The 19,394-nt window shown below is 34.7% G+C and overlaps 2 protein-coding genes across 2 annotated transcripts in view; one reads left to right on the top strand and one right to left on the bottom strand.

Moving 5' to 3' along the window:
• LOC149775669 (integrator complex subunit 2-like) overlaps nt 1–2,815 on the bottom strand; it is a 93,056-nt gene extending 90,241 nt beyond the window's left edge. The window contains exons 1-2 of the mRNA XM_089944225.1: nt 2,433–2,815; nt 134–272 (exon numbers count right to left, since the gene is read on the bottom strand). Of these exons, the coding sequence (XP_089800351.1) occupies nt 134–272; nt 2,433–2,719 (426 nt within the window). The 5' untranslated portion in view covers nt 2,720–2,815. The remainder of the gene's footprint in view (nt 1–133; nt 273–2,432) is intronic.
• Nucleotides 2,816–4,491: 1,676 nt separating this feature from the next.
• Nucleotides 4,492–16,669, top strand: LOC149775668 (mediator of RNA polymerase II transcription subunit 31-like). The gene is made up of 4 exons (XM_089942998.1): nt 4,492–4,599; nt 9,262–9,342; nt 10,601–10,697; nt 13,674–16,669. The coding sequence occupies exons 1-4, from the start codon at nt 4,542–4,544 to the stop codon at nt 13,867–13,869; spliced, it is 432 nt and encodes a 143-aa protein (XP_089799124.1). The 5' UTR covers nt 4,492–4,541; the 3' UTR covers nt 13,870–16,669.
• The last annotated feature ends 2,725 nt before the right edge of the window (nt 16,670–19,394 follow it).

Raw genomic sequence — 19,394 nt, 5'->3', positions numbered from 1 at the left:
AGTGATTAAATTCTTTTTTAAAAACTTAACTGTGTAACAATTATAGGGCGGAAGCAGCAGAAGGTCCTAGAAAACTACTATATTTTGCTATCTGCACACATATGTATGGTAAACATTAATAAACTCAAAGAACCTGTGAGAGAATAAAAAGTAGTTCACTGAGAAGAAGCCTGATTCTCCTGGCTGGGTCACTGTGTTCAAATTCCAAGGCGAGACCTGTTTGAAGCTGGGATACCAAAACACTCTCTGTCTGATTACCTCCAATCTTAGATCTATGAAAAATACAAAATGAAACATGACTTACACTAAAAATTAAACAATGGCTCAAGTGTACTTGATATCATTAAGCTGGCTTATTAGAACCAGATATCATTAACCTGTCTTATTAGAACCAGATATCATTAACCTGGCTTATGAGAACCAAATATCATTAACCTGGCTTATGAGAACCAGATATCATTAACCTAGCTTATTAGAACCAGATATCATTAACCTGGCTTAGTGGAACCAGATATCATTAACCTGGCTTATTGGAACCAGATATCATTAACCTGGCTTATTAGAACCAGATATCATTAACCTGGCTTATTGAAACCAGATATCATTAACCTGGCTTATTGGAACCAGATATCATTAACCTGGCTTATTGGAACCAGATATCATTAACCTGGCTTATTGGAACCAGATATCATTAACCTGGCTTATTAATAAACCAGATATCATTAACCTAGCTTATTAGAACTGGATATCATTAACCTAGATTATTAGAACCAGATATCTGATTTGTTCTTAATATTCTTAATTATATGATGACAAAAAAATGTTCTGCGATTTCAATAATATAAAATTGTTTATAAAAATGATCAGAAATTTTTATGTTTAACACAATATATAGTGGGGCTCTAAGTGGCAGAGTGGGCTAAAGCATTTGCCTTTACTGATCACTGCCATCTCACCTCTGTTTGTGGTGAGTTCAAGTCTTGGCTCAGATGTGGGCATGTGAGAAAGCTTGCCAGCAGTTTCCTGTAGGCTGGTGGTTTTTACTGGGGTCTTCCTGGTTGCTCTCCACCAGTCAGACTGGCTGCCATGCATTGTCCAGAGCTTTGCTTATCAGACAATATCTGAGTGATTTAACTGGCTACTTTACACATGGCTACTTTTAAAAAAATATGTATCCTCATTGGGCAAGGTCTGCCCCCATCACCACCTACTTTGGCAACTTACCCTCCAACTTTAAATCTAATGGAAGGCCCTAACTGCCTGTCATGCACTGAAAAATGTTGTTAAACCCAAAACAACAACAATAATATACAGTATTAATAAAGTTCATATGTCATTGCCATTATTTTAACATTAAGTAACATTTCATTTGGAAAATATATAAAAAACTGTCCATTAATTTATAAGGCTTCAGTGTTAATAACTTGGTGCCTCAGCATGCATGCCCATTTTATCCATACTACCTCAGCTACAGGGTGATTGCAAGGTGCGACTATGAGAAAGCTTGAATGAATAATTTTGACAGACGTGTTGTAACAGGCTTGAGGCCTGGTTCTGGTGGGGGAAAACGTGGTTTACTCAGGTCTTACCCTTCATCTTGCCTTACAAAGTGACTCAATTCGTCATCACAGAATTTCTCAAACTGAATCTTGGAAAATCTTGGGAATACATTTCCACATATTATTGGTGTGTGTGATTTGGAATTTTAATGTAGCTTTAACGATTTATCAGTCATATCGCTACGATGTTTGCAGTGCGGCAGTTTATAGTGATGCTTAGCACTGGGGCATCATGTTGCAGACATGTAGCATGATGTCCCACCCAGTCACATTATCATGACACCAGGCCAACCAGTCCTAACACTAACCTTTTAATGCTGAGTGCCTAGTGAGGCAGCTGTTAGTACTATTTTTGTAAGTCTCTGGTATGACTTGGCCGGGGATCAAACCCACGACCTCCTGCATCCAAGGCAAACGTTCTAACCACTAGGCCACCTGAGCGGTACATATTATTGGTTATAAATTCATAGTTTTAAAATAAAAGTAGCAGGTTAGAAAGATTTTTTTTGCAATAAAAGACAAAGGTCTAAAAGAATAAAAACAATCACATACTCAAATGAGCCAGATAGCAGTGTTTGACTGATTGAATGCCTGGAATGATGTCGAAATTATCAGTTCCAAAGAAGATTTATAAATCATGTCAGAAAACTTTGTTAAGTCCGTAAAAGGCAAAGGGCTTCAATGAAAGTGGATTTAGACCCATATTGTAATTTGTAAAGATCAGATACATTTGACCTGTAACTTCCCCCTCTTGCACACTGCATAGTTTTCATTTAAGCAGAGGTGGCTTTTCTGTGTTATTCATATGAAAATATCGCGCACATATAACAAATTTACTGACAGGAAATCTGGTATCTTTGCTGAAAAACGTACCGTAATTGTTGCTCTTTTTTCACATCTTGTTCGAGAGCATGAAAGTCTATGGACAACAGTGCTACTATACTGTTTACGACCTCAATCCCTGATAAGATCTTCAGGACAATTTTCCGGCCTTTGGTCCACCGTTCACCTGTGTCCACGGGGGCGCACAAGGCCATTCTGACCAAGCAGGGTAACACCGGCCTCAAGTCGTGCTCAGAAAACTGCCCGAGTTTTTGAACGTCGACATTTTGCATCGCTTGAAATATTTCAGACTTTACATGAGGGAGATTGGTACGCATTATCAAATGCTAAAAGATATATTCTCTTTGTAATTTAAGAATTATGTAGAAAAATATAAGAAATATGCACTAGTTGCGTTTAAGCACGGCGCCATGTTTAGGATCACCGGTTATGAATGTAGACACACGGGTTAATAGTTCGATCCGGTTTGCGCTCCTTGAAGCTTATGTCCGGATCGAATATTAGTGTCCTTGTTTCCTTGTTATGTTTTCGCCTCCTTCTCCTCCTCCTCATCATCTCAGAATATATTATATGTATTTTTCCAAATCAGAAATTCAATACTTGTAATTAATAAATGGGATTTTATAGTAATTTTAACTAAGGTGGTGCGTGTGTGTTGGTTGTGAGAGAGAGAGAGAGAGATTTGGACTTTTAACATAGCTTGAACAAAGTTTCAGTCATATCGCTATGATGTCTGCAGTGTGACAGTTTATAGTGATGTCTAGCACTAGGGCATCATGGCGCAGACATGTAGCATGATGTCCCACCCAGTCACATTATCCTAACACGAGGCTGACCAGTCCTAACACTAACCTCTAAATACTGAGTGCCTAGCAAGGCAGCTGTTAGTATAATTTTTAATTAGTCTTTGGTATGACTTGGCCGGTGTTCGAACCGACGACCTCCCACATTTGAGGCGGACACTTTAACCACTAGGCCACTGGAGCGGTCAGCCAAGGTGGTAGATACTATTATATTTTTTAGTACAACTCAGTCAGAAATAAAACTGAAACTCTGATTATGACTAAAAATTCTCTTCTTTCTCAGCCATAAAAAAATTAACATACTTTTTATATTTTGTGCTGTTTTTCTTTTTAAAGAAAAAGAAGAAAACATTGCATCGAAACATTAAGAATGGAAGATGCAACACAGTATTGTTCAGTTTTCATGATGGCCTGTTGTGAAAGATACTGTTAAATCTATTTCTTCAGAAAATACTGTAATGATAATATTTTGGCATTATTAAAAGTATTTTAAATCTTTTATTTAAGGAATATCAGTGGCTTCAACTTTTAATAAATCATTGATGAATGACAATAATTATTTTCATTGTTATAACTTTTGTAAATAAAGATGAAATTAAAATTTTGTTATTTTATCCAGGATTCATGGATTTAGTGGTTGCTATGAGCAACATATCTAAATACCCAATCAACAATTACTGTTCTCTACAGACTATAGTGGTTCATCTAGGATCGTGGAATTTCAGTACCGATGAAAATAAACGAATTCACACTCTAACATGAAATAGTGGTTACTATAATCTAATCTTGGTTACACACTTATGACAGAAAATATGCAAAACATTCTGATTTTGAATTATTTATTTTTAAAAATAAGAAAATACCAAATGTTTCAGTGTGTAACACTCAGACCCATTGTAGGTGAATTCTTACTTTGTTTTTTTTTCCATCTCCACATTAAATCATTTATGATCTGGTAGAATAAATGAACCAAGCAGACCAGTAACAAATCCCCACAAGTAATCAAACTTGCAAATGAGAAAACAAGATAAAACTCGAATAAATAAATCTACCAAGTCAATCAAATTAATCCTGTTGTCTGCTATTAATTCATTTATTAACATTTAAGCCAGGGACGGGGAAAATTGTAGCCACATATTGCTTCTGTCAATATCCTCATAAACATTTGTGTCAGATATATGAAAGAAAATTACAACCATTAGAAATCTGTATTTTTGTATTTTGAAACAACAAAATTCTGCGCACAGATTTTGCATTTGTTTTAATCTAACATTATTTCCGTTACAGATAATTGTGTGGTTCCTGCACACTGGTACGTTACAACAGATTGTAATTAATGACTTCAAGTGTGAAAAAAATGGCATCGCAACGGGTCTCCAGTGGAAATTTAACTGGTTCGCATACTTTTTTGGTTATTTCATGACATGTTCATATGATTGCAAATTTATGTAAACGAATAGTTTGCCATTCAACTAAATAAATGCAGAAAATATATGCGCGCATTAGTGACACCTGTTTTCGATAGCATATTAAGTTTAGAGTAGGTCAGAACAATACACAATCTTTGAGGATTCACCTTATTTCAGGAACTAAATGTGGTTATTTTTTTGGTTATGTATAATCAGTATTGGTGACTTTATCGGTACCTTACTTCCCCACAAAATCAAGTTATTCATGATACCGTAATAGGACCTGGTCATCATCTTTATGAGGAACAAGTATGCCTATCACTTTTTAGCGGAAAACTTTACTTTAAATTACATTTGTTTTGCATTACAGTGTATTACTTTGCTACTAACTAGCATGCATGATACAATAACTTTATTTGCAAATTTTGACAAAAGATGCTTGCCCAGATAAACATAAGGGTCCACGTCTTATATTGTACGACTAATGTCTACCTTCAAACAATCAACAGAAAATAACATCGAAAGCAAAGCTGGAAAATGGAGAAGAAGAAAAATTGATTAAAACACTTACAGGACAATAATGATGGGTTGTTGGCTGGTTTTAATGCACCATGATGTATTTCAATGATGTGTACTATATTAGAACAATTTGGGGGTTGACAGATAGGGAAATCTTGCGAGGTTCTTCGGACAGGTACCTAGCTGGGTTGGTTTTTACTGGTTCAGGTTTCTCCATTCCCATTTTGTCCAGTTTCCTCACCCCTATTTTTGTCAGCCATAAAACTTTATGTTATTACTGGGAGTGGGGTGTGGAGTGGGACGTGACCAGGCAATATCAGATTTTTATCTTAAACCTGGCCACACTGGGTAATTTTAATTTGTGCAAAACACAGGTCAGATAGCCAGGCTGGGTATGTGTCCATCCTTAAAAAATATTTATTACAAACTTTAAAAGTCCAGACTATAATAATTGTCAAATCACAACAATTTGCACACACGATCGAGAAATAACTTATTGGAAGAGAGAGAGAGATCAGTAAGAGTGACCTGATTTTGACACAGAAAATCATATTTCAGGTGCCAGTCATTCATACCTAATAGTGCTATGCATTATTATAACCTAGTTTGTGACTGCTCTGGTGGTCTAGTGGTTAAAGCATCCGCCTCAGATGCAGGAGGTCACAGTTTCAAACCCCAGCTGAGTCATACCAGATACTTATAAAAATGGTACTACAGCTGCCTTGTTAGGTGCTCAGCATTAACAGGTTAGTATTAGGACTGGTTGGCCTGGTGTTGGTATAATGTCACTGGGTGGGACATCATGCTACATGTCTGCGTCATAATGCCCCAATGCTGGAGATCACTATAAACTGCCACACTGCTGACATCTTAGCGATATGACTAAAAAGGTTTTTAAGCTACATTAAAAATCCAAATCACACACACACACACACACCTAGTTTGTAGACTTTACATACATTTGTGATTTGTTTTTTTTAATACATCAACATAATTGCATATAAATTTCTATAAATTTGATTCATGTGAATAAGCTCATGAAATCCTTGTGCAGTTTTCTCATTATTGATTACTTGTGACCAATCCATCATACTGTGCTACACAAACATGCATAATCTATGCAGAGAATTGCCCCCCCCCCCCCCCAAAGTCTATTGTAATGCATACTGTCACCAAAAAGGTATGGATCTTGCACCTCAACTCCCAGGACAAGCATGGTTTAAATGTTGATCTTTAGGAATAAATAAACTTGCCTCTTACAAGAAGAATTTCAATATCGATTATGAGACCAGTATTTTGGGCCTGGCTTGTTTTGGGTGGGTATTAAACCTGTGACCCATAGATTATGAGTCCACTGTTCTGGGCAGTGCTTGTTTGAGTGGATATTGAACCTGTGACCCATGGATTATGAGTCCGATGTTCTGGGCCTGGCTTATTTGGGTGGGTATTGAGCTTGTGACCCATGGATTATGAGTCCGATAGCTTGTTTGGGTGGGTATTGAACCTGTGACCTTGGATTATGAGTCTGATGCTCTGGACCTGGCTTGTTTTGGTGGGTATTGAACCTGTGACCTTGGATTATAAGTCTGATGCTATGGGCCTGGCTTGCTTGGGTGGGTATTGAACCTGTGACCTTGGATTATGAGTCTGATGCTCAGCCAACTGAGCTACTGCAGCCTTTTGATGCTAAATTTTTTTTCTTCTTTCATCCTTGTTGAGATACATATGATGCAGTATGTAATATGAATATAAATTTTTACTGATCATATTCTGAAAAAAAATGGGTATTTGTTGATATGTACAATAGTACCAGGTAACCCTTTGAATATAAATTTTTATTGTTGTCACCATGTTTTTGTTTTGTAATTTTATGGTGTTTGTTTTTATAATGATTGTTGTATGTTTTGGTTATGTTTTCTAAAATTGTAAAGTTTTTGAGCTTCTAAAGATTATGTGCTGTACTAAGCCCCCTTTATTATTATTATTTTTAGTATTTATAATTATTATTATTATTATTATGTTTATTGTTATTACTATTGTTATTATGATTATGTTTATTATTATTATTATTATTATTATTGCATTTAAAAGTGGTGAATCACTTTATATATCAGACATCCTTATGGAGCCACGTCACTGAGTCATATTCTAGATATTAGTATTATGGTGATCTGTTTTAAAAAGGGACAAATATTGTAATATAAAAAGTCAAGTTCAACCAAATAGTTTCTCATATATTACATATTAGCAAAACTTGAAAATTTAATTGTTGTTGGAAGAAGACATTATGCAAGAATCACTCCAACTTCAGACTTTAAATGATAAATCTTCAGTATCAAACTTTTATTTGTTTTAAGCATGAGCATTATACATACAAATTTTCATCATCAAACAGTTCCAAATTTTTAACTGAATTCTTGATTGTTAAAATACATTTTTAAAAAAAAGTAATTCAAATCTTGACTTGTACAGGCTGATGAAAATCCACAATGCTGCCCATATGAAAACTTAGATGCAGAACAACAGAAGGTTAATGAATCGTTTAATTTTATAATGAGTACCTTTTTGATAATTGATGTGATAATTGCAGGCTAGAGAGAATAGGTTGTGAGTGGTCAGTTAATTAAAACTGACCTGCAGGTTACCGAGTCACAGCTGAAAGTGAATGTTCACGTTTTTAAATTAGCCATAATTGGGGAAAAATGGATAAATAAACCACAAGACTTGCAGGAATGGAACATATAATGAGAAACCAGTAATTGATGAAAAGGTATTAAATGAGTGGGTATGCACTGCTTTAGCATCATGAAAAAGAATGCAAAAAAAAAACTACTGAAAATACACTTTACCAAATTATTATTATCAAATATTCCCTAATTAATCCCCGGGTGGTGGAGGAGCATTACATTTTCCAAAGGGGTGGGGTCAGCATTGATTAGAGACAATAATGAAAGCCAAAATTGTTCGTTTCATGTATTCTTTTAATGACCACATGTGCATTTGGGGTCTTTCTGCCACTGAATTCAGTCATTGTAAATATCAGCACAGTTAAAATGATTAGTCAGTTGTCACATTTTCCCTCTCAGCAGCTGATTGAAGTAGGACTGGTAAATCTTTGAACTTGCCATCCAGCTAATGCATAGTGTTTAACACTGCATATGTGCCTCTGACTTTAGTAATTTACATTGATATTTAGATTGTAACATTGCGATTAATTGAGACTTTTGCAGCATTTTGTTGTAATCATGAATCTGAAGCAGATGGATATTGAAAAGCACTGGTCTTACATTGCAACTTTTAAATGAAATGTTCTTTAAAAAAATGTGAGGGGAGCATTAATTAGAGAATATAGAGTATTCCTTGAAGCGAGGGACAGAAAGGTGACATAAGAGTAACTGCTGAATATGTATATATCCGTAGTGATGCATGTAAAAAAATATGTTCCAAAATTGTATAATACTTGATGTTGAATGAAAAACTTCCCTGCTATCTAAAGAAATGTAGGATACATCCTTGTACTAAATAAGTTAATAAGAAAATTTTAAAAAATTGGATCAGATTTATTCACAAGTTTTAAAGTCTGATTGTAAATCAAGATGTTTTTGGATATATATATTGTATATAATATATATATATATATATATATATATATATATATATATATATATATATATATATATATATATACATACATACATACATACACTAACACTAATATTTTGGAGATCTAGCCATAGGTTCAGTTTGCAAGCAGAGGAGAGAGAGAATGAAAGGCACCTCTACTAAGTGAATATATGCCAGTACTATCATCATTATGTAGCACAAAGAAACAGTGATAAATATAATACAATTTTTAAGTTTTCTTTTCTTTTATTTGTTTGAAATAACAGTGGTTATCACTTTGATTTTCATTGCATATATCTCACTTACTTCTTTTCCTTTCTAACAATATGATACATTTATGCCTTTCAGAGAATAACTTAAAGCTGTGTTGATTGTCATGCCATTGTCTAAGTTAGTTGAGATTACTTTGAAATGAAGCAGAAACTTAAATTCCCAGACTTATTGGTGAGTATATATGGTATGGTTGCTTCCCCTAATATTAAAAGTGTTTCTTTTTTTCTTCAGAGACTGAGGAGCAACAGAGATTAAGATTTCAAATTGAATTGGAGTTCGTACAGTGCCTAGCAAACCCAAACTACTTAAATTGTAAGTTTTGTAAACTTAAGTTCACCTTGGTGTAACAACCACAGTTTATAAATTGCTGAGTTCCTTCTATCAAACATCAAGCATCAGCTTGCAGCCAATTGTTATTCATTTGAACTTTCATTGGGCATTTAACCAGTGTCAACATGGACTATATATGAATCATTACAGAGGTGCTTAGCTTATCTGGCTCTGGGGCATGATTGTTGTTCACCATTGGGCTGACACCTATATAGCAAAAATTGTAAGAGATTTGCCTTAACTCTTCAGAGTTTTTGCTTGATTTTTACTGTCAACTAGAAATAACTTTATTTCATAAAGTTGTAAACTTTTCAAAGGAAAATCTTTGATTGTGTGGAAAAACGAATGCTAATTTGTATGCATGGTTTTATGAGGACTGATATTTACTTTCTTAGCATGCACACAGCAAGTACAAAAGTGAAACTGAGACTTCAGGATCTTTACACTTCTAATGCTTTTTGTTGATACGAAGATTAAAGGTAAAATTCAAAGTAAGAAATTACTGCCGTGTGAAAACTTTTTAAATAAACCAGAGACAGTGTAGTGTTTGTTCCAGAATCATCTTAGAGCTGCTGGAAGTCATGCACTCAACATTAGTCTGGTTATTTTTCCCTGTATTAAATTTCATGTTTATTTTTTTAAAAACTGCATACCTTGGCAATTGATATATAATTTTTTTCTTATACATTGGAAGTTTCTAAGCAAATATCGGGGTTAAAAATTATTAAGCCCAGTATCCAGAATCCATGTCTTTGAGCTTTGGATCCAGCTTTCTTGATACACAGAATGTCTCTCAGGCAGTCTCAGTTGAATTGTGAGAAGTATAATGAACCGTGTAAATAAAGATATAGACAGAAAATAGAAATGAATCAAACAGGAAAACATTTTAGTCATATCAACCAAGCATTTTGGAGAATATAATACATGCTGGATTGTACATTTCATTACATGATTAAAAAATTTGTAATGCCTCATTCCCAGTTGTTTATTTGGTCTCTCTTAAAATGTATTTTCTGAAAGTTAACTCTAATATAAATCAACACTGATAACAGCATTAACAAAAACAGATCAGAGAAAACTGCTTGGTGATATATGTATTTATTTTATTTATAGTGAAACATGTAGAACTAAAAAGAGCATTCAGTTTTAACAGGTACATCCCAGGCTTGAACTCATTTATCACTGAATCATTATCACATAATGTTTATATCTTTGGCTTCTGTTCTTTTTTTTTTTTCAGTCCTTGCACAGCGTGGTTATTTCAAAGATCCTTGTTTTATCAATTACCTGAAGTACCTACAATATTGGAAGGAACCAAAATATGCCAAGTACTTGAAGTAAGTAAGCTGTTTTCAGTTGTCATACCATGTTTTATTTTGCATGACATTTAGTATCGTATATTGACCTAAAAGGAATCCTTTCTCAATCAGTATTTGACAGATTCTCATTCTAGTATTTTTGGCCATTATATGGAACAGTGGTAATACAGTAAATAACCAAAGACAGATCAGTTTTTGTACTACCCATTAATTACATGAGAAGACTTAAATGTCAATTTAAGATTAAGTTTGCGGTGAAGCACAGGATGAACAATGCCAGCAAAAATATTTTACTGCTGGTACAGAGGAAATTTAATTTGCATGCCCAGTATATATATATGTCTTTTGATCTTGGCAGATTGAGTAATCAAAATCTTGTTTTTAAAGTATGAACAAAGATCAATGTATATTTTAAGTCGGTGAGGATTTCATTGTAGGATAGATTAAAGTGAGTAGGATACAGTAATCTTGTGTGGAGCATAAATTTGGGAGAAAATAACATGCCCCTAAAATCTTGAAAGGTGAACCTGTGTGTAACAGCAGTTTTGACTTCTCCATTGAGTTGCTATTAGTGAGTCTGTCTGTCTATCTGTCTGTTTGTCTGTCTGTCCATCCATCCATCCATCACTAGAATTGCCAAGATGATTAACATAGCCATGCTCCATATGATGGAAAACACCATATAATGGCATCCGTAATATCAATGTGATAAGACACATTTCTGCCCTCACCCACTCTAAAGCCACATCACACTTTGGCTCTTCGATCATCAACCTTTGGTGTGCCATTACTGTTTAGTGGGATAATAGAGGAGGTGAGGAAGCAGACATGACAAGACAACTTGCATTGCCACTTGCACTGATTTTCAGGCCAAAACAATCTGAACTGCCAAGGGGAGACAATTGTTTGCATAAGATCAAGAAACCAAATATAGCACAAAGACTACAGTTTTGTCTGCAGCCCAACTTAGGTGGCAGCAGGCTCCTCAGTTCCAGAGGCAATATAAATATAAATAAAGGTACTTGGAAACAAGGTTTCTACTTCCCCAAACATCCAAGCAGCTGTTGAGGACTTGCTTCTCCCACCACCTAAGGACATTCTGCTGGTAGGCACTTGACTCCTTTTTCATCAGCACGCTTCCGGAAAACAAATGAGTGATCCATATTGTTTCAGAGGGGCAGTAGATTTCATTTATCCAACCACCTTCCCTTTCATCTTCCCCTTCTGTGACCGACAGCTGTCTGATCTGGAGAAATTTTGCAGAAAGAGATTTAATCATTACTCGACAGGAGGAGGAGATAATTCATAATCCAAACTCTCCAGGGTTTTACTCCAGGCTGCCTGTAGTGCCCAAGGCCAACAGAAATCTCTGGCAAGTTATAGACCTCAGCCGACTAAACAACTACATAGTTTCAGTGAGGTTTCAAATGGAGACAGCTGTTATGGTCAGATGTTTTTGTAAAAGGGACACATTTGCCAACATTTTGGACCTAACCTATGCATACTTTCACATTCTTATTATCACATCTTTGCACAAGTTCCTTCAAGTCAGATTCCAGACATCTCTGTGCCAGTTTGGCAATCTTCCATGTGGTATCAACATGGATTTTCACCAGGGTCATTAAAAGCCATTACTCAGTTTCAATTGATCTCATCAAGAATGACTGCAGCATTTATAAACAACATCCTCCAAAAGCACAGGCTAAGTTTGTCTTTGGTGAAGGGCAGAAATGACTGTCTGGATGTTTTGACTTGTTTAGATTGTCTGGTCAGTTTGGTCAAGTCAGACCTCATTCCATCCCGGCATTTTTTGCACTTGGGCATGGAAGTTTAAACAGCCTCAGGTGTATATGCATTTCTCAAGTATGTGGATTAATGAGCTTGATGAGTTCATCTCTGATAGGGAATGGATTTTTGCAAGGAAGATTTTGAAGCTCCACTGCTTGATCAAATGGTAGCAGATTTGATCCCAGCATAAGACTATATTGGGCATGCTCTTAGACCAAATAAAAGCTATGGTAGGCTGATTCCAGGATTAGATTTTGTAACCTGGGCAGTTTCCCAATTAAGTAGAAGCTGCTAGGCTGATCCCAGCCATAGGGCTTATTCTGGGCTGAGCCTACTTTACTAGAATATTTGCTAGGCTGACCCCTGCATAAGAGTATATTCTGGACTGATCTCAGCTTAAGTCAGATAATGCTAGACTGATCCCAGCATGAAGAAAATATTTGGATCATAAATTGCATCCTAAAAAAAAGAATTACCTAGGCTGATACCAATCTACATGACTTGTATAGTCTGGGATGATCCCGGAAATCTCATGATAAAGGAGGGAGGAGGGATAATCCCCTGTACGAGAAATGTATCAAACAGGCATGACATTTATAATAATCAGTGAAATCTGATTGGGGAAAAAATACCAAACAAAACTTGATGTTGAAGAGGAAAGCCCCCAAGAGTTAAGAGGCCAATAATAATACATCTCTTACAGGGCCAATAATATGTTCCTCCAGGAATCACTGATTACGTCCCATTTTCATATAACATTTACAACATCCTTATACAAGTGTTTGCTTACTGGACAATTCTAACTTTATATCATCATATTATACTGCATTTCCCATATAATTATTAGTAAGGTGAAGCCTAATCTAAATTGGCTATTTGAAATTACAATTAATAAAGATCACCAAATTGCATATCAACTAAAATTAAGTAATTACCATAATAAATTTACATAACATCTTATCACAAATTACTGGTAGTTTACTCACTAAATTACATTAAATGCTGTACACTGGCTTCTGGAAGTTGCTACATGTCATGAAATTAATTTCTGCAATATCTCTCTCATCTGATGATTACCAAAAGAAGGCTGCAGACAATGTTGCCAGGGGAAGTAATTTGGACAGATAAGTCCATCTATTTGGGTCGGACCAGATGGCAGACATTTCATTATAGCATACATTTTTTTCTTTTTCTTTGTTTTTATAGATATCCTCAGAGCTTGCATTTCCTAGACCTGATGCAGTATGAACACTTCCGTAAGGAGCTGGTGAATGCACAGTGTGCCAAGTTTATTGATGACCAGCAGCTGTTACACTGGCAACACTATCAGAGAAAGAGGGTCCAATTACTTAATGCCCAGGCTGAGCAAGCCGAGAAAGCAAAAGAGAGCAAACCAAGCTGATGTCTCACAGCAGCAAAACTCGAAAAATTTTCTGATGTCCTGAATGAAGATTTATCATGAGATTGCTTCAAAGTTGATGTTTTTTTATGTAATAGTGTAAAATTCTAGTAATGTGACATAAAACAGAGTTGCCTAAGTGGGACATTTTCCAGCCCTGTGATGAAGTCAGCCTCCATCATAACTTGGCTATTCTACAACACTCAAGTATCTGAATGTTATTCATAAAGATTTCAGATATTAAAAGACATGTATCTTAAGACTGCATTATGTTTAAATGCAGAGAGAAAAACTGTTGAGTTGAATTTATGATCTGCATGTTCATCTTTATTCCATCTTTGATCCATGGCCAATAGATTTGTAGTCATACATGCTCCTATAAAAGTTACCTGCATGTTGAGCTTTTTCTCTAATAAAAATCATTTGAGTAAATCTGATTTCAAAGCATGAAAAACAAGGCCACATACCTGGTTAATAAAGCCCCGATATTTAATTTAAAAAAAGTAAATGTTATTTTAATCATGTATATAAATGAATAGCATGAATCACAATTAGATAATCAGCAGATAAACATAGTCTGTCTTAAATGGCTTACCTATAAGACTTAAATACTCACTCTTTTATATGGTACAAAGAATTCAAATTAACCCTAATCTGTGTCAGCATGCATGTCAAGTGCTGTTTGGACCATGCATGAGCTTGTGTTGTGTGGTATTTTTAAGTGTAAAATTGAATATTGGATCAGTATTTGTTTCAGTGTTCAGAATTGGGTTTTTTGGTTTACTGGGGGAAAATGATATTAAAAAAGGAAAATTTGGGGACTTAAAAAAAGTATTATGGGGATTCTGGTATACTGAGACTTCTGTTTTGAGGGGTTTCATTCTGTGCATGTGTGTGTATATATATATATATATATATATTGCTGTCATAAAACTTGTTACAGTCAGTTTGAAACAACAATAATGAAGAAGTTTTGTTATAGTTGCACTCTTTCATTTGCAATATTTCATTAAGTCTTTCATGGATTCATTTCATACTGGTGATGTCGCATTGTGAAGCAATGACTATATAATCTGCACACAAAAAAATGCTTACTATCTTGTCCTTTACATCAGGTTCACAAAGTTTACAGACATGTTTTGATCACTGACTTGACATACAATCCCAAATTTTCTTGATCAGTGCATAACACTAAGATTTTATTTATAATATGAGAATTAGAAAATATTACTACTAGTTTTTGATACAGTATTTGACATTTTCTTTGCAAAATAAAAAATATAATAACTGCTGTATTTTGAAGGTTACTTTTTCTTGTGTTACAATTCTCTTGTATTTTTCTTTCTTTTGGAGTCTGCATCTGCAGTACCAAAGCTAAAGTTCAACCTTTTTCCTCAAAATTTTCTTGTTTGAAAATTGTTTGCCTTGTATCACCAACAGAGACATAATTGAACATAATTTAATAAAATATGAGACTTCTGTGAATGTTTTTCTTGTTCAGGTTTTGAGAATTTGTAAAAATATTCTATATGAACCATGAAGTTGTAAATTCATTTAAGATTCAATTCAGTTTTCCAGATAAATTAGGCATTCAGAGTCTGTCATGGCTGAGGAGGTAAATAAAAAGAAATTGGTCTTATATTTTGAGATCTGCTATTATCTATTAAAAAAAAAACTTTTTTTTAAATATTGGATATAATATGGGGGGATATAGCTGTCAGACCATCCAACCAAACTTGGTACAGATGTCAAGCAAGTTGTGTAAGGGTTCATTGTGTTAAATTGATAACTTTATAAATGAGAACAGCCATGTTTCATTGGTATGAAATGTCAAATATGGTATGCATTGTTTTGAAGTGCACTATTGTTTCATAACATTAAAGACATAAAATTCAGTTATGTTGGTGAAGGTCTTAAATTTCAAATTACTATGTACTTTCTGGGTTGAAACTTGGAGGATTGCCATGGCTCCTTACACACATAACAATGGTTAATTTTTTTCTCCTAAATGTAAATAATACTGCTAGGACATACATTATGGCCACCACAGTGGTCATCTTTAAAATCTAGTCATCACTACTCATACTGAATGGATGGTCGCATCAACATAGGTTTTCACTGAAAGACTTCTTATGATATATAATTGGTCCTAAATTAAAGTGGCATCAGTCTTATTTCCTGTGTGGCCATCTTGAAATTTTTTTTTATTGCTACTCCCCCTGAATAGAAAATCATATTGACATGGGGCTTTCACCAGGAACCAGGAAACATATTATGATGTCTAGTTGGTCCTGAATGAAAATGGTGACAAATCTTTGTCCAGTATGGATGTCGCAGTGGTCAGCTTGAAAATTTTGTTTTCACAACTCATCCTGAGTGGTTGGTCATATGAACATGGGTTTTTCACTAAAAGATTTATTTTGATATTTAGTTGGTCTTAACTGAAAATGGTACTAATCTCCTGTCCAATATGGCCACTACAGTAGCCATCTTGAAAATCTTATCACTCCTCCTCCTGAATGAAAAGTAATATTACCATGGGGGTTTTGTGAGAAGACTTCTTACTTTTGCACTGCTTCCTAGATAACTCATGCACAACAAAGTCCAAAAACATACCAGCACTATAAACAAGAGCATAAATTTCTGAGGGACCTATAAAAAAAAACTAATAAAAGCTAACTAAAACTAATAAAGAGAAGGAAATTGATGGATGAAGACAAAGGTAGAGTGGGGAGGGTGTGGCATCATTGAATAGTAGTATCATAATTGTGTTTAAAGTGACTGAATAAATATCTCTTTTTTATGGTGTTGTTTGTTTTTCTTAATAAGTTCCCTTTAATTTCAGGATATATTTCATCGAAGAGATCATTACAGACATTATTCCACATGTGCACTTAACTTATGTACGACTGAACACATTGTGTACTATGTTACTGGTTTTTGTCTTGAATTCGATACTTTTTTTATTGTTTGTTCAGAATTAAATGAGATTTCTGTTTTGAGAAAGATCAACGTTCATTTTAAGAAACAATGTCAAAACGTATGTTTTCAATTTTTTTTTGTTCTGTCACTAGATATACCGATCAGTTGATTTGGTTATACTAGAATGTGGAATGCAAAAAATTATAAATAAATTCACAAAGTTTAATTGTTACCAAACATGAATTTAATGAGCTTTCTTTTTTAATATATAAAAAGCCACAAATGATTACATGATAATACACGTGACACACTTAACAAATATCACTTCACATTTCACAGCCTGATTTGCTGAGCATACCTCTCCTGACAAAAACTTGTTTTATTCCATATCCACGCAGAATCTCCAAAGTCATTCATGACCTGCCATGGAATTAGTCATTATCCACACTTTTTGCCTTTTGCTCAGCCCTGACCTTGAGAATTGTTCCAGAAATAGGAACACCTTATTCATGTTGCTGTGTGGACCTGGTGTACAGCATCCAGTTCCATATCATTTGCAGTCCATGCCCATTTCCTATTATCAGAATCAAAATCGTGCAAATAATCCCAAAATTTCTGCTCATTCTTGAGCCAACCTCTAAGTTTCCAGTTTAGAGTTCACTACAAACTTTTGATCTCGCATTTACAAATGATTAATATATATATTTTAATGACGTTAAGTACATAATATTTGAAACAATGCTCAACTGGTGAAATAAAATGGATGGATTTTGAGATATTCTAGTGATCACAAGATCTGATGCAGATAGGATTTGCAAGCCTTTGAAATATTTTATTGTACCCACTTGATTTGCTTCAAAAAATGTATTTAACACGAGAAAACAACAAAAGTCTCTTTTAATTGATTTTTTTCAATGCAAAAACCACTTCCCCAATTTGTTGATCAAAACCACTGTGGCATTTGATTAGGTTCTCACAGAATTGCTTGAGGTATCGTTGTGACAGTCCGTTGAGTCATCATGTTTTAACAGAAGAGAAAATGCCATGATTATACTGTTTATATTGAAACAGAATTAAAAGATTAAAACATGAAGTTTACCTGACAAGACATTTATTTGGTGCTTATTTCTTTAAATGTTGCCACCTGTTAGCATTTACCAGTAGTTTTCACTGATCACTATTTTGCCATATATAATTATTTACAGTGTATTGAGAAATAAAATCTAACAAAATATGTGACTTCTTATTAAAACAAATTTCACTGTTCGGGCACTAACTGCCATTTTTGATGATAAAATGAGCAATATATCAAGGTTTCTGTACAAATTCTGATTGCGATTAATTCACATTTAACACATGGGGGCCAACTTTTTCTATATTCTTTTTAAAAAATGGGGATCATGCCAGACAACGCATTATAAACAGGTTTGCACGTTATCTGACGTTCATTTTGGCCAACACAGTGGACATCTTGAAAATATCAATAATCCTCCTGAATGGATGGTGGTACCAACATGGAGTGTTTACTAGAAAAATTGATACGATGACTAGTTGGTCCTAAATATGGTGCCATTCAGAAATTCATTATGCCTGCCACACAGGCCATCTTGAAAATCTTAAAACTACTACTACGGAATGAATGGTCATATCCTAGTGTGGTTTCCACTGATTGATGTTTTATGATGTCCATATGATTCTAATAAAAATTGTACCATTAAGACTTTCAGTATGCCTGCTACAGTGGCCATCTTGACAATCATGTTATGACAACTCCTCCAATTGTTAAAGCTACATTAAAAATCCAAATCACACACACACACACATGACAACTCCTGAATAAAGTCTTATCAGCATGGTGTTTTGACGTAAAGAATAACAATGTCTGGTTGGTTGTAAGTAAGAATGGTGCTGAACTGACTTCTAATAATTGACATCTTGAAATCTTGTTATCTCCTAGACGGCTGATCATAATGAAATTGTGCTTTCACCAAAAGACTTCTTATGATATCAACATCCAGTTTCCACCAGAAGACTTCTTATGATTTCTTGTTGGTTGGTCCTAAATGACGATGGCTGAAGACAATATAATAATTTCATTACTCCATAGCTGAGAAGAAACAGACTTAATGTGAATTCCTGATGAATCTTTTTTAGCAGTAGTGGCAGTCTGTTTTGAGGGACTCTTGTTTCATGGACTAGGATACAACATTTGCTGTATGTAAAGTCTTTATGTCTGTAACATGCATGTTGGTAAATTTTATAAAGTACTGTGAATTCACAATGGTTCATGGAGTGCTGTCTGTACTGCCTTTTAAGCTGAGCCAGCAAACTGTGGATGAATACTACCTCCATAACTTACACCTATTTAGCATTCGTAAAACTGAAGAAATCAAGATTAATGCAACAGCCGATATTATTCTTTACATACTGACAATAATTTGACACCACAGTTTCATCAACTGCTTTGTGTATTTCTGTCGAGTGAGAAAGTCTGAAGGGAAGGAAGGAATGTACAGTTAGAGATAAAAATTTGAAAGGAAGGTAGGAATGTGCAGTTAGAGTCAAATGTTGGAAAGGAAGGGGAAAATGTACAGTTAAAGATAAAA

This window comes from Sinohyriopsis cumingii, chromosome 19, assembly GCF_028554795.1.
Source record: "Sinohyriopsis cumingii isolate HCF-2022 chromosome 19, ASM2855479v2, whole genome shotgun sequence".
In the NCBI taxonomy this organism is placed as follows: Eukaryota; Metazoa; Mollusca; class Bivalvia; order Unionida; family Unionidae; genus Sinohyriopsis; species Sinohyriopsis cumingii.
This window is presented reverse-complemented; position numbering and strand designations above follow the sequence as displayed.

What these genes read in the sequence shown, in the direction of transcription:
- LOC149775668 (XM_089942998.1), top strand. Translation starts at nt 4,542, where the DNA reads ATGACTTCAAGTGTGAAAAAAATGGCATCGCAACGGGTCTCCAGTGGA. An exon ending in CTCCAGTGGAAATTTAACTG is followed by an intron (nt 4,600 to 9,261) that starts GTTCGCATACTT and finishes TTTTTTCTTCAG; the next exon opens with AGACTGAGGAGCAACAGAGA. An exon ending in AAACCCAAACTACTTAAATT is followed by an intron (nt 9,343 to 10,600) that starts GTAAGTTTTGTA and finishes TTTTTTTTTCAG; the next exon opens with TCCTTGCACAGCGTGGTTAT.